The 15980-nt window shown below is 37.5% G+C and overlaps 4 protein-coding genes across 4 annotated transcripts; 2 read left to right on the top strand and 2 right to left on the bottom strand.

The window, feature by feature from the left end:
- Window positions 1-4367: 4367 nt before the first annotated feature.
- On the top strand, window positions 4368-4616 carry PHYBLDRAFT_94492 (hypothetical protein; the record flags this gene model as incomplete). Its single annotated transcript, XM_018443862.1, has 1 exon — window positions 4368-4616. A coding segment is annotated over one exon (249 nt), but the record flags the coding sequence as incomplete, so codon positions are not given.
- Window positions 4617-7933: 3317 nt separating this feature from the next.
- Window positions 7934-11157, top strand: PHYBLDRAFT_155783 (hypothetical protein; the record flags this gene model as incomplete). Its single annotated transcript, XM_018433437.1, has 11 exons — window positions 7934-7963; window positions 9013-9070; window positions 9194-9224; window positions 9427-9555; window positions 9613-9691; window positions 9814-9913; window positions 10094-10126; window positions 10190-10266; window positions 10448-10495; window positions 10726-10911; window positions 11008-11157. 11 exons carry the CDS (start codon window positions 7934-7936, stop codon window positions 11155-11157), a joined length of 921 nt encoding a protein of 306 aa, XP_018289147.1.
- Window positions 11158-12229: 1072 nt separating this feature from the next.
- On the bottom strand, window positions 12230-13405 carry PHYBLDRAFT_66597 (hypothetical protein; the record flags this gene model as incomplete). Its single annotated transcript, XM_018441663.1, has 3 exons — window positions 12230-12837; window positions 12925-12943; window positions 13103-13405. 3 exons carry the CDS (start codon window positions 13403-13405, stop codon window positions 12230-12232), a joined length of 930 nt encoding a protein of 309 aa, XP_018289146.1.
- A 126-nt stretch (window positions 13406-13531) lies between these two features.
- Window positions 13532-15365, bottom strand: PHYBLDRAFT_114461 (hypothetical protein; the record flags this gene model as incomplete). The annotated part of the gene is made up of 6 exons (XM_018428395.1): window positions 13532-14019; window positions 14125-14523; window positions 14651-14689; window positions 14791-14896; window positions 14996-15083; window positions 15211-15365. Coding segments are annotated over 6 exons (1275 nt in total), but the record flags the coding sequence as incomplete, so codon positions are not given.
- Between the last annotated feature and the right edge of the window lie 615 nt (window positions 15366-15980).

Genomic DNA, 15980 nt, shown 5'->3' with positions numbered 1-15980 from the left:
TGGGAGATCAAAGGCTAATTAATCACAGTTGCTTATCTTTTAAAGATTAATAGAAATCGCTGAATGGATAACCAAAATAAAAATAAAGTGTAGAATTAACCTTTAACTTCAGCACCAATCACAACAAGATGTTGCCTGTTTTTATACTACAAAGGTATATGTACTGTATTTACAACACAACACAAAAAACCATCAATTTTTTTGGTAAATTGAACCCTTCACAATTTTTATCACTACAGAGGTAAAAAAAAAAAGGCTAAATATATATATGTATATATGTATAGTAGATATTTATACATAAAAATTGAGTGACGTTGACAAGCGGATAAACGAGATCCGCGTGCAAATAGAATATTGAACACCAATAAAGGTCCGCCATTGTTGTTCTTCTTGTTCTTGTTCTCCCCTCCTTCAAAAAATAAATAAAGCCTATCCTATCCCCACACTTGAAAGCTAGTTAGCCAATCACATAGGAGAAAGAACCTGAGTTCTATTACGTATATATTTTTCTTCCTCCCTTCTCTCCCTCCTTCCCTTCCCTTCCCTCCTCCTTCTTCCTCCCCCTAATACTCCTTCTTTTTATTTTATTGGAGCCCTTGCGCCATGTCACTTCCCCTCAAGTCATCCGACAAGCAGGACCTTTTAAACACAGATGGTGACCTGTCTTTATTGGATTCATCTGAGCGGAATATCTTGGCTCTTGATTCGTCCGAGATCCCAATGAACGAACATGGCGATGAAGTTATGGATCTGTTTCTCAACCAAGTGGCCGAATACAATGCACAACAACTTCAGTTCAACAAGCTTGAACCTGCCACTATGGGTAAAACAAACAAAAAGAAGAGAATAATGATTTGCTTTTGAAGGAGTAGTGTGTTATATAATTATAATCTTACATACGCATATGTATTCACATAGTTCTTACCTTTTAATATTTTATATATGTATATATAAATTCATATTTAGGTATAGATCCATCACAGTTGATGTCTCAAAATCAAATTAAACAAGAACCTGAACATTTAAATGATGCTCAGTTTATGGATTATCCACCACACCTTCAGGAAACTCCTTGCGAAACAGAAGATTCAGAGACCAAGAAGGGAGAACCGAAACAGAAGCAAAAAGATACTAGCCATTCATCTCTCCTGAACGTAAGAAAAAAAATATCTTTTTTTAAAAATCTCTCTATATACTTTATATGTAAAAGAAGACGGTGACGAAGAATAAGAAGAAGAATAAGAAGAATTTGCGATCTCTTTTTTTTTTCTCAAAAAAACAGATTGAATTGAATGTATAGGTATTCGTGAATCCTTTGCTACATGCCATTCCTATCTTGGCTCGTAATTTCCTCAATTTTGAAGACTTCCTTGCACAAACAGCTCTTAACGGGTAAATGCATATATACATGAGTATAAATATGTAAACTAAGAGACTCTTAAGAGTCTTAAAATTCTTGGAAACCCGACTAACTTGTGAATAGTCAACTTGGTCCTAAAGAAGATGATGCATCGCAGTCCATGTATACCCCACCCACCAAACTTGTACTGGACCCCGCACTTGAAGATTCTATGATGTAAGTCTAATATATATATAATAAAATACCTTGCTCTGTATCTGATATCATACACACACACCGATTAAAGGACAAAAATTGAAGCTCCCTGGCAGATTCGCGTGCTTGGGTTGCCTGGGAAGGGTGCAAAAAGTCGTGTAGAAACACAGATCAAAATTTGCATTCAGCTAGTCAACACTGCAGGCGATTTGGCCACTCATTGGCCAAGTCTGCATTTGCCTGAACACCTGGTAGCCAAAGACAAGCTGAAACGTAAACATCCAAAACATACTGAAGATCGATCTACCTTGTCTGAGTCTGATGTTCTCCGACTCGAAGCCGCCGTGGTGTGTGACAGCCATGAAGACAAAGAGATTATTATGTGTGCAAGTTGTGTTCATCGCGAGGTACGGCAAATATTGTTGTTATTCTTGTTTGCTTTTTCTCTCTCTCTTTTTTCTTGGGCTATTATTTATAAGTAATTTTTATTTGCTTTTTTGAATAGCGGAAAAGACTGAAACGTAAAAGAGACAACAAGGCAGCCAGAGCAGCTAACAAAGAAGGTGGCGCTGCGAAATTGGCTGCCTTATTTGCCAACGATCTTCCTGACCTAAACGATGAAGAAGTAATGAATTTAGAACGACGCAAGATCTTACTATTCAACTGTAGTGAGACTATTGATTTTCGTGGAGGAGAGGCTACTCTTCCCACTCGAATAACTTGTTATTGTCGTCACCATAGCGAAAAGGTGGGTTTCAGAGTGGTCTTTACAGTTAAGGATTATCACAACCATGTAATTGCTACCGGAAGATCACCTCCCATAATGATCACCGATGACCACAAAAGCTCAAAGATTCAACCTACAACGGGCACCACAATATCTACTGCAACCAATTCGACTACCTCTACTCGCAAACGTCTTCGAACTGATTTAGAATCATCACCAGCCGAAGAAAACCCGAAACGAAAGTTTGCTGCTGGAGGAGGTGGAGGTGGAGCTGGAGCTGGAAGTGGAGGAAACCCTAGTCTTCAACAAGAAGGAGGGGCAGATACAGATTCAGGTGTCTCTAGTCCTGTAGCATCAACACCTGCCACCCCTGCCTCTCAACTCGAAGAAACTGTAAATAGTCCAGAAACAAAAGATTATGATCAAACACCTTCACCAGTCGCACAGGAACAAACATCCACTCCGACTTTGAATGCAAATCTGCAGCTGTCTACTTTCGATTCGATGACAGAAGGAACCATGTTTGATTTCTTTAACACAAACGAGATTTCAATAGAGCATCTACTGACACCACAGCAACAACATATTCAGCAAATACAACAGCAGACGCATATTCAACAGCAGCATCAGTCACATCATCAAATTCAGGCTCAATCTCACGCTCAAGCTCAAGCTCAAGCACAGGCCCACGCTCAGGCTCACGCTCAGGCTCAAGCTCAAGCTCAAGCTCAAGCACACGCTCAGGCTCAGGCCCAAGCTCAAGCTCAGGCACAGGCTCAAGCTCAGGCACAGGCACAGGCTCAAGCTCAGGCACAGGCTCAAGCTCAGGCACAGGCTCAAGCTCAGGCACAGGCTCAAGCTCAGGTACAGGCTCAACAAGCTCAGGCTCAAGCACAAGCACAAGCTCAGGCTCAAGCACAGGCTCAGGCTCAAGCACAGGCTCAAGCACAGGCTCAAGCACAGGCTCAAGCACAGGCTCAAGCACAAGCACAAGCTCAGGCTCAAGCACAGGCTCAGGCTCAGGCTCAAGCTCAGGCTCAGGCTCAGGCTCAAGCACAAGCACAAGCTCAGGCTCAAGCACAAGCTCAGGCTCAGGCTCAAGCACAAGCTCAAGCACAAGCTCAGGCTCAAGCTCAGGCCCAATCGTCACTCCAGATCCAACCACATCAGCAACATCAATTACAGCAGCAATTACAGCAACAACAAGTACAAATAATACAGCAACAAGTACAGCAGGCCCAGCACCAAATTCAACAGCAGCAAAAATCGCATACTCAACACATACTTCAACACCCTCTTCTCCCTCCTGAACAGCATCAACAACAGATCCTATCTCAATTTCAAACCCCTCCATCTTCTCAACGTCGTCGCGTGACAAACACAAGTTGTGTACAGCAGCAGCAGTGGCAGGCCAACAATTTGTATGCCAAGATCCAACAACGTCACGCGGCCGAAGATGCAAAATCGAATGTAACGCTTCCTCGCCTGCACCGCTTGATTCCTTCAGAAGGACCAATATATGGTGGAGCCGAAGTTACTGTGCTCGGTTCTAACTTTTATGAAGGTTTGACATGTTTGTTTGGTGAAAATCCTGCAGTGCCTACCCACTGTTGGAGTCCGAATACGCTCTTGTGTATCCTTCCACCTGCACCCACAGCCGGCCCTGTTGTGGTGTCGTTCAAGGAGCATCCATTAATGTTGGAGGGACAAGACGTTGTACTGTTTACCTATTTTGACGAAAGCGATCGTGCTTTGATGGAGCTTGCTCTTCAAGTGGTCGGTCTCAAAACTATGGGTAAAGTAGAAGATGCGCGTCAGATTGCGATGCGCATCGTTCAAGGGGACACATCTGACAATCAACAACGAAAGAATTCTTCTACGCCTCAGCCACAACAACAACAACAACAATATCATCAACAATACCCACAAGAAAGGACATTTGCGGCAGTGTCTGCAGCATATAGCAATGCTCAGGCTCTGTACTGTGGGCACCTTGAGGATCAAATGATGGGCGTATTGATTGGGCTTGACAGATGCCAACAATGGAGTTCTGAAAAGATCTCTCTGACAAACTGCCATGAGCACACATTATTACATCTGGCAGCACTCTGTGGTTACAGTCGTCTGGTGCGAGTCTTGATTCGGTTAGGTGTAGATGTGGACCGGGTAGATCGAAATGGGTTTACTGCCCTGCACTTTGCGAGCTGGACTGGCAAACAGGACATTGTCCACACCTTACTCCAGACGTCTGCGGACCGATCACTTTGCAACAATGTTGGAAAGACAGCAAAAGCTCTTGCTGCCGACGCTGGACACACACGCGTCGTAGCTCTCTTCCATGCTTGGGCTACTACTAATATTACCACTACCACCGCCACTACTACTATTACTATTTCTACTACTAATAATAATAATACTAATATCACAGCTTCTATTTCTTCAATTCCTACTCTTGTTCCTACATCTACTACTTCTACCACCACAAAATCCATTACATCAAAAGCCACTACCACTACAGCTACTTCACCTACCCTCGTCACTGCCACCAAAACCTTTACTACACCCACCATTACCGCTCCTCGTTCTACACTTTTACATAGAAGGCCCAAAAAGAATCCAGCGATGACTAAAGCTGCTTCTGCTGCTGCTGCTGCCGTTACTGCCACTGCAGCATCATTTTTCCCTACACTTGGATTACCTCCTCTTGGCCTGCCAAAGCTCAGCAATCTAGTGTCATCTGTTGTCTCGTTTTCTTCAGATCCTTCGTGCGTTCGCCGACTGAAGGACTCTGCTGGACAAGTCTACCATTTCATGCTAGATCCTTTCTAAAATATTCCAGAAAATACAAAATACAAAATCTATACAGAAATCTTTGTTTCTCTTTTGCTTTTGCTTTTTCTTTTCTCTTTTCTCTTTTTACATTCAATCTGTTAAATGCATTTTTCAATACTAATACTGATACTAATACTAATACTATCGATAATAAAATCAAATCAAATAATCAGCATCTTATTCCTTTTCTTTCCCTATTCATTCACATATATACACTTTTTGTATGTGACGTTTTATATTAAGCGCCGGCTCAAAGCGGTCGAGATGATTTTATTCGATGAGTGGTCTGACCGTTCTAGTTACTTGTATACATTCATATATTCTTTTTCTATTCTATTCTATCGTTTTCTTTTTTTTTCATCTCTCTCTTTCTCTCTCTTTTCTTCTTTTTCTTCTACTCCTCTTCCTCTTCTTGTTTTTCATTATTTTCTTTACGTCATGAGAATTGTCGTCACCACCGAAACCGATGAAATGTACCATCTCGAGATTGACTCGCAGATGGCCATTGAAGATCTCAAGGCTTTATTAGAAGTTGAGGTAATATATATATATAAATATATTGGTGTGTTTAGAGAGATAAAGAATTGAATAACATATACAAATACATATATAAAGGGGGGTGGACTCTTGACTGTTGAATAGACATATGATTGTATACATATATTCTAAAAACGCGTAATTATACTTTTGTGTAGTCTGGAATCTCTTCTGGTCAACAATCTCTGTTTTATGATGGACAGCTACTTAATGAAGCCAAAAAGACATTAGAAGAATATAAAGTGCTTCAGGATGATCTGTTGTTAATGAGAGTAATAACAAGAACGTAAGCGTCCCTCTCCTCATCTCTCTTTATTCTTTTCTTTCTCATCCCCTACCCCTTTATATATGTGTTTCTTCTTCTTTCTTTTGGGGTTTCTCTCCCACCCACCCCCTTATTTTCTTTTTCTTTAAATTCAATCTATATATATATATTATATATAAATTATATGGCTTGAAAATAATGATGATAATAATGATACTAGTAGTAAGAGTGTAAAAAAAAATCGCTATTATTGTCGCTGTTACTAACTGTATTACTTTAGCAACAATAATCCAAGTACTGAAGGACCCAACTTTGACGTTATGCGCCAGCATGTTCTAAGGGATCCACGTCTGCTTCAACAACTCGCCAATGTGAGTAATTGTACTATAGTTAATCAATGCAGTAAAAGAATAAGATATATATATATATATTTTATTAATAATTATATACTCACTATTAAAATATAGACCAATCCTGAATTAGCCAGGGCCGCATTGAATGATCCTGCTCGCTTCTCAGCAATGGTGCAGCAAATTGAACAGAGTCGGCGTCAAGCTGAATCTCAAAGAGCTCACTTGGTAAGGAATCTAACGAAAAAAGTAACAAAATAGAAAGCGAGATTGTTAATGGTAGTATTGATAATGATTTATTTATCTGCTGTTGTAAAGGCTGCTGGGAGTGATGATCCGTTTGATATAGAAGCACAAAAAAGAATTGAAGATGCTATTAGACAAGAGAACATTGCAGCAAATCTCGAGGCTGCTATGGAATATAATCCAGAATCATTTGCGCGCGTATGTATTTTTCTTTTCTCTCTCTTTGATAATACAAATAGATAGAGCTTATTCGTCTTTTATTGTTTTGGTTATGGTGTATTATAAGCTTACTATTAGTGATAATTTTTAACAATAATGAATTTACAGGTAACTCGACTGTACATTAATGTAGAGATCAATGGGTGCAAATTGGTTGCCCTAGTTGACTCAGGCGCCCAGAGTACTGTTAGTAAGTATATATAGATGATTTTGTAACATTTTGTTAGTGCTGTTTATTATATTATCAAAAAAGAAGAAATTAAACATGACCAACATCAAAATCTCTCTTTTTCTCTTGTAGTTAGCCCAGAGACTGCTGAGCGATGTGATTTGATGCGTTTGGCTGACACACGTTTCAGTGGTATTGCCAAAGGTGTTGGCACTGCCAAAATTGTTGGTCGCATTCACAGTGCCCAAATGAAGCTATCTGATGACTTTTATTTGGCATGTTCGTTTATTGTGGTTGAGGGTAAAGGATCCGAGCTTTTGTTTGGCCTTGACATGCTGCGCCGACACAGAGTAAGCACATTTAGTCTTTATTGCCATTTTTTATTGTAATTTAGAACTCTGTTAATTTGATAAGCCTAGACTTAACTTACTCATCAATTATCTCTACACCAAACCAAAAGGCTTCGATTGATTTGCGTAAGAATTGCCTGGCATTTGATAGTTGTGAAATACCATTTTTAGCAGAGCATGAACTACCAGAAAAGCAGCGAATGATGGAGGTAATATATATATCTGTGTGTGCACACAGGTGCATAGATATGCATTGCTCATCCAACAAAAAAAAAACAATAATAATAATAATAATAATAAAATAATAATAATAATTAAGGTCCATGGAAGTGCAGAGGATGAAATGCCAGCAGAGGCTCGTGTGGCAGGTCAACAAGCGGCTGAAAATGCAGCCAACCCTTCTGTCAACCAGCCTTCTCCTCAAACTGGTCCAACTGCCAGTATTCCCGCTCCCGTTCCCGCTCCTTCTACTCCTTCTGTTCCTGCGGCCACTACTGTTGCGGCCTCTTCCCGGTCTAGTCCCCAAGGTAAGCATAGATAAATGAATTAATAAATAAACGACACTTTCACTACTACTACTACTACTACTACTACCACAAATAATTAAATGGCCTGAAATATATGCATATATACTTATTAACGGCTTCTTTGTTTAATTAGCATACCCAGAGACCCACATTACCATGTTAACAAATTTGGGTGTCAGTCGTCAGGTACAAAGAAATAATATATACACTTAATCATATACACCTTGTGTTTTGCATTTGGGTGTGGTTTGATTGTCGATTGGCTGTTTGGACAAGACAACATATATATATATATATAAGTGTATTTACTTGTTGTATTGATTTTATTTTATTTTTCTTTCTTTCTTGTAGGAGGCAATAAATGCTCTTGACATGTCTAGCGGTGATCCTGATTTAGCTGCCAGTCTGTTATTCTAAGGCGTTCCTTTCTTCTTCTTCTTTTTCTTCTTCTTTAAAGAAAGATAAAATATACACACACGACACACAACACACAACACGTAAATGTATGTATATATCTATGTATATATGTATATTTGTATGTATGTAATTGTATAAGTAGATAAATTTATTTATATATGTATATGTATGTATGTACCTATATATGTATATATATGGATATATGTATGTATTTATATTTATACTTATATATATATATATATATATATATATATATATATATATGTGTGTGTGTGTGTGTGTGTATACATATATAAAAGTTCCTTATTTTGTAGGCTTGCTTTTCCCTGCACGTGCTTTAACGCCAAACAGACTCTACTTTGCTACTGTTTACCAATCACCATTTTGGGTTATTATATATATATATATATATATTTCTTGTTCCCCATTTTAAACCTTTTATTTTATTTTATTTTTTATTATTATTATTATTTTGGTTTCTTCTCCCTTTTTCTTACTCTTCTTGCTCTTCTTACTCTTCTTACTCTTCTTACTCTTCTTACTCTTCTTACTCTTCTTACTCTTCTTTACCTCCCCCTTTCTTATTTTATTCTATCTTTCTTTAGAAAAAGGAAAACCACCAACCCACAGACCCAATAAATAAATCAATCGATACTCAAACGTCCAACAGAAATCTGAAAGCTCTGTTGAGAAAAGAGCAGAAATATTAATATTAATATAGTAATTAAACCAAGAATAAGAATAACTTTGTCATGGTAATCACTTACATCGTCACGCACATCCAGTAAATCTCATCGCTATTTCCTCTTTGTTTGCAGAACTCAACTCGCCACTCAGCCGATCCAGAAGAATTCTATATCAAACAAGAGCGAATTGGTATGACTTTTGTATAATATTCTAAAGCAGAAGAAGGACTAGAACAAGAACAAGAAGAAAATATTAAAAAGGTCTACGATCATCTTTCTAACGCATACACACACACATATATATATATAATAGGAAAGGGCTCTTTTGGTGAAGTATTCAAGGGGTAATAATAATAATAAAAATAATAATAATACATGCGAATTATAGAATAATTACCACAGACATACAAAGTCTATTAAAAGAAAATAAAGGGTAGAAGAAGAGGAAGAGGAAGATGATAATTCTATATTTTTTCTTTCTTTCTGTTGATTTCTATTGCATTCTTGAATAGTCTATCTAACTCTATCTGATGTTCTTTTTTACAGAATAGAAAAGAAAACCAATAAACCGGTGGCTATCAAAGTTATTGATCTTGAAAGTGCTGAAGATGAAATCGATGATATTCAACAAGAAATTGCTATTTTGTCTCAACTTGATTCACCTTTTGTAACAAAGTAAGAAACCATTTATTATGTTTTTTTTATTGTATTTTATTTAATTATTCATTTTAGATATTATGGATCTTATCTTAAGAATACTGGGTTATGGATTATTATGGAATATTGTTCCGGTGGATCCTGTAGTGATCTTGTAAGTAAAGAAAAATCAAATCCAAATTAAAGCTGAAAATCAAGTGGCAAACCTATCCCCTATATATGTTGTTATAATGGAAAGCCCTAAAGGATGTATTTTTATTATAATTATTGCTATAGATGAAAGCAGGTGTCATTAGAGAAGATCATATTATGTTGATTGTACGGGAGCTACTCAAGGGACTCGACTATCTGCACACTGAAGGAAAACTACACAGAGGTATATATAGAAACAAATAAGCGTCTTACAAAAAGAACTATAATTGATCCCTTTTTTTCATTCTCTTTTTTTAGATATCAAAGGTTAGTCCAATGAAAAGGTCTTTATATAATATATATGATATATATATATATACAGATATATCTTATGTCTTATATCTTATATCTTATATCTAAAAAGCTGCGAATATTCTTCTAAGTGCAAGTGGAGAAGGTAAAGTTACTTGATGAGGCTACAAGTATGGTACGTATAAATCTAATTAAACCAAACATATAGTCAAACTCGCTGATTTTGGTGTTTCTGGTCAATTGACCGCAAGTCTGACCAAAAAGAATACATTTGTTGGTACACCCGTAAGTTGAAAAACAAATTAAGGACAAATGTTTGTAGCATAGCTTAGTATATGGTAACGTAGTCTGTGGCTTTCTTGCACAAATTAAAACACATACGCATTTAAAGCGAGAAAGATGAATAAATAAGTAGAGAGAGAGAAAGAGGATCAAGTATAGGTTGCTGATTTATTTGGGATATTAGTTTTGGATGGCACCCGAAGTTATCAAGCAGTCTGGATATAATTACAAGGTAAAACCCCAAAATAAGATCTATAACTTATCAAACAAAGGAGGGAATAAGAAAGAGAAAATAAAGGAGGAGGAGGAGGAGGGGGGGAGAACAGGTTGAGGAGATTTATTTGAACTAAAGCAAGATGATAATCGCTCTCTGTCACTCTATTGTTTTCTCTTTATGAAAACTCGCTCACAAACGTGGTATCCATACATATTTATATTTATGTTCAATTTAATTAATTGTAGGCTGATATATGGTCCCTTGGTATTACAGCCATTGAATTGGCCAAGGGAGAACCTCCTTATGCAGATATGCACCCCATGAAGGTCCTTTTCCACATCCCCAAGAACCAACCGCCTGTTCTCACAGGCTCGTATAGTAAAGCCTTTAGAGATTTCATTGCCCTTTGTCTTCAAAAGGATCCAAACCTGGTAAGAAATAGTAAATAGAAAAGATATAGCTATCATTAATTACTTACTTTCCTCCTACTCCTTTTTCTCTCTCTTTGTTTTTCTTTTCTTTTCCAGAGACCAACAGCAAAAGAATTATTGAAGCACAAATTTATCAAGAGCCACAAAAAAGTATCTTACCTTACAGAACTCATTGAGCTACATGAACGATGGTTAAGTCATGGTCATGGGCGTGAATCTGATTCTTCAGACGATGAAACAAAGTAAGGTTACCATTTCTTATGGATATACAGATATAGATATTTAATCAAAACGTTTATACTTATCCATCAATTGATTAATCAACTGTTTTGCCCTCTTTTATGGTTGGTAGTAATGAAAATGTAGATGACGGTGGCTGGGACTTTGGTACTGTTCGGCCATCTACTGCCCCATCAATGCAATCCTTTACATCATCATCATCAATATCCAAACCTGCAGTCAGCAATGGTAGCAACGGTAGTAGTGGCAGTAGTGGTAGTGGTGGTAGTGGTGGTGGTTTACCATCTGTACAGAGTCGCTATTCAATCGGAGGTCTCTCAAAGTCAGAAAATGATGGATACAATATACCCCGCACTACAAGCAAAAATCAAATTACTCCTGTAAGTCGTATAAGCGAAGTAACGGTAAGTAGAAAAAAAAACTAGATAAAACGAAGGAGAGTACAAGAACCAAACAGTCTATCAATTGGAGTTGTGTGTATAATTTGATGTTTATTTATTATTGTCTTGTCATGGCATCTTAGACCAGTGTTAGTCAAATGGCACTACGACGGCAGGGATCAGAAGATGTGAATCAGAATACTGTACGAGCAACTGACAAGTACGGTATCACAGAAACACAACCATCCCGGCCAGCCTATGCTTTCACTCCACTCCCAGCATTACCACCAAAGACGGCTTCTTCTCGGAGCATAAGCACCCTTCGAAGTGAGTCAATCCTCAGAGATGCGGTCACTCCGGTCCTGACAAAGCTACAGGCCAGTTGCCGCACTCATAAAAGCCAAGCCGCCATTGAAAACCTTCGACGTTCGTTCCAAGTCGCAGAACGAGAATACCCCGGATCAACGCAAATGCTATTTGAAGAAATGACACGTCAAATGCAATCTGAACTCTGAATAACCAAAATAACCAAGAAAAATAAATAAATCAATAAATAAATATAAAATAAAATAAAATAAAATAAAACAAGCGAATCACTTTCTGTTATCCTTTTATCTATTAGTATTTTTCATGTACAAAATGAATGAATAAATAATATTAATAAAGCCATACATATAAACATAAATATTAACAAAAAATCAATAGCCAACAATCACTCTGTCTTTGTCTGCAAGATCTTTCCAGACACTAATGTTCCTAAATCCATGCTTTTCTAGACTGTAAGAAAGGGCGTCAACCTGATGTGATCCACCCATCTCCATAATTAAGCGTGGAAATTCACGTTCCTCTATATTCTTATTCTTGTCATTATTGCTGTCATTTGGCTTTGTGTGTGCACTGACAACCTCAATAATCCTCTTATGCACCCGTGTTCCGTCTTCAAGCGCCACCAGGGCCCGTTCGTCTTCCCAGTCCTTGACATCTGCATCCAAAACAGCATATTCCTCGGTGGTAATATAAGGAGGATTGGACACGACTACGTCAAAGAAAGGTTCCTTGACCGGGTCAAAAATGTCCTGTTGACGAAATTCGACCGGGTTCTGCAATTCATCGTCAAGGACTTTGAGATTATGTCGAGCCAGATCAATTGCTTCACTGCCGATGTCCAAGCCAAGGATGGATGCTCTTGCGGCTGGCAAGTGTGCACTCATGGCCAAAGCAATACATCCTGACCCAGTGCACACATCCAATACACGCAGAGGATTTTCCTTGCTGTATCTTGCCGCAGCATGGGGCTTGAGAATATCTATCAACCGACTCGTCCATTCCTCGGTTTCCCATCTACATCATGTCAACCAAAAATGTCTCTTTCTTTCTTTTACTTTTCTTTTACTTTTACTTGTGATTTTACACTTATTAAATTAAGTTAAATTTCCATGCGTATGTATATATATGTGTGTGTTTGTGTGTTGATAATAGGGAAAAGGAAAAGAATATATACATATATAGTTGTCGTTCTCGTTGTCGCCTTTTATATATTCATCTATTTATTTATTGCTTTTTTTTAATACTTGCCGTGGAATGAGTACTGGTGGTCTTGTCACTATCTCGAGATCACAAAACGGTTGTGTACCGAGAATATACTGTAATGGTTTATTGTTTGCACGCTCTTTGACATGCTCATCGAGTTGGTTACATTCAGCCACGCTCAAATGAGAAATCAAACGAGACTCGAGTGCACTCGATCCACGATGATCAGCCAGGACCTTTTCCTTAAGCCAAGCCAGCTGACGTTGAGCAAGATGTGCATCGTGATCACACACTGGAAGTAATTGTCGGATCCACTGTGTTTGTTGAACTGTCCAGCGTGGCATGATCTTTAAAGAAATAAAACAGAAAAAGAGAGAAAGAACTAAAGGGTAGAAGAGTCACTTTTAATAATAATATAACATTATTATTATTATTTTATTTATTTATTTATTTAATTATTTATTTATTTGCTATAAACGATGACCTAGAATGCCCTGAGTCCAAGCGTGGATCATGTCAAGAGAATGCTCTGGCTGATCATAAGGTACCATGTGTCCTGCCTTGTACATCTTCAAGAAAGTCAATCTACCATTGCGAGTCTGGCGTATCTCGCCTGCTATTCTTCCTGTAGATTTGGAGATCCAGGGAATATCAAACGCTCGGTTAAACTCATTTTGCTGCGACCAGGCGATCGATTTTGCCCAATCTTTGTACCCAATCCAATTACAGATATAGTCTGCGTCTCCAGCATACAATAAGACTCGGATGCCTTCGTCCAACAGGCGTGGAACCGAGGCGTGGTAAGGTTTCATCCAATCACCATTCACCACAAACCGGTGGTTGACAGCCGAGTTACATGTCTTGAATGTTGTGATCTGACTGTGTGAAGCACGAATAACTTCGGGTTTTCGAAGATATTGTTCAACTGCGTACATATGCTCATAGCACAATGGACCACCTTATATACACACACACACAAATGCATTTGAAAGTTTTTAAATAAGTAAATACATACATACATAGATATATAATAGATATATTTTTGCTTCTACTTATTTTTTACCTTTGCATTCTTTGCGTACATCATACACACTTTTTCCGGTGTTCATAAATGGCACTAGCATGGCTTCATTACATTTTGTAGTGGCTTCTTCACAATAATAAGAGTCTTTCTCAGCATAACATCGTTTGATTAGCTGTGCGCAGTGGGGATAAGCTTCATCCATCTTTCGGCAAGCTGTTTGTGTCAGGACAGGTGCGTATGAGTTCTTACAGGCCATTTGACTGAATGATTTGTATTGGGTCAGCGGATCGACCATTCCGTTACCGATTGCAATACTCTTGAGTTTAAGTACCACCGAGTGTGGGGTCATCTTTCGATGGAAAAGGTTTGAAAAATCGTTTATTTTCCGATTTTCTCTGGTGATAAGAGTTGCAAGCGGAGGAATGTAGTGGCCAGCATCTACACATAGGCATATGAAAATTGAGAGAGACAAAGAGATGCTTTAGTAAGGTAATGATCTTATTTGTTTATCTGGGGTTGCACGCCTTTCCCATTTCTTCTTTTCTTAAGAGCAAGAAAATCTTACATGATTCACCAGCAATGTGAAAATCCAACGGAGCGTATTCTGTTTGTATATACATATATTGGAATTAGTACGTTTGAATCATTACTACTATTATTTTAAAATTATTACAGAAAAAAAAAAGTAAAACAATAGAAATTTACCATTGAATTGGGTAAAAAAGAGTTGAAGAAACTCGTAGACTTCTTCTATTGCTGTACCACTATCAGATACTCTACTTTGACCATAGGAATATCCAGAACTGATAGGCTTAATTTTTTGGTTAATAAAATAAATGTAGAAGAATTATATCACTGTTTTGCTGTTTAATAGTAATAATGATATCAATGAAATAGTTAAATTCATTACTTGATCCAAGAACAGTATGTTGGCATGTTTATTCCACGAATTTCGGTTAAAAGAAACTGATTTTCCTTGACGATCGACTAGACAAGGTCTATTAAACGTAAAGGCTATTAAAACATTACTCAAATATCTCTCTTTCGTTCCTTAATCTAATATACTCTATTTTATTTTATGGGTGTAGCTATGTGTTAACACCTTTACAGATCAATCTATTTTACCCTAGTTCCATAAACAGCCCAGTCATTGAAGAACAACCAGGCCCGCCATTCAACCATAGTAAGAAAGGATCCTTTTGTGGATTTCCACGCGATTCAAAGAACCAAAAAAAGAAGTGTTTGGTTGACGAGGTATTAAGGTATCCATTTATCTTTTTTTAAAAAATAATAACAATAATAGTTGTAGTTAAATAAAATAGTATAAAACAATACAATATACTTTACTTGTTTTACGGTAGGATCACAGTATACAGCTTCTTCTCGCTTTGAAAAGTGCAAGGTGTGTTGAGGGTAATCGGGATGAGATGGTGCCTGGACAAATGCTTCCAAGGTATTATTGTATTGTGCTAAAGCACTTGAGGCTAAAAAAGAAATAATCAATAGCCTTGACAGCATTATTGTTTTTATTTATTTTTTCGATGATTATGAGTATGAGTATAATGATTTAATGACAAGGATAAATAAGGTCGGGCAGAGTAAAGTATATAGTTAAAGCAGTATAAGTATATATTAGATAACAAAAAGAAGAAGAAAAAGAAATAAAGGGTAAAGAATGTCTGGAACAATTCAAAAAATTCTGCTTTATGTTTTGTTTTGATTCATTCTATACAAAAAAAAAGCAAAAGAAGTAATTGATAGTCTGAATAATCCAACGAGCAAACAAACCAAACCAGAACATCCTTGTTCTTTTGCCTTTAACCAATTATTTCTATTACTGTTATTGTTTTTGTTGTTCCTTTGCATACTGGGTGTAAAGAAAATATGAGATTTGG

This window comes from Phycomyces blakesleeanus, assembly GCF_001638985.1.
Source record: "Phycomyces blakesleeanus NRRL 1555(-) unplaced genomic scaffold PHYBLscaffold_16, whole genome shotgun sequence".
Classification (NCBI taxonomy): domain Eukaryota; kingdom Fungi; phylum Mucoromycota; class Mucoromycetes; order Mucorales; family Phycomycetaceae; genus Phycomyces; species Phycomyces blakesleeanus.
Note: the sequence above shows the minus strand (reverse complement) of the source record. Positions and strands in the feature narration are given on the sequence as shown.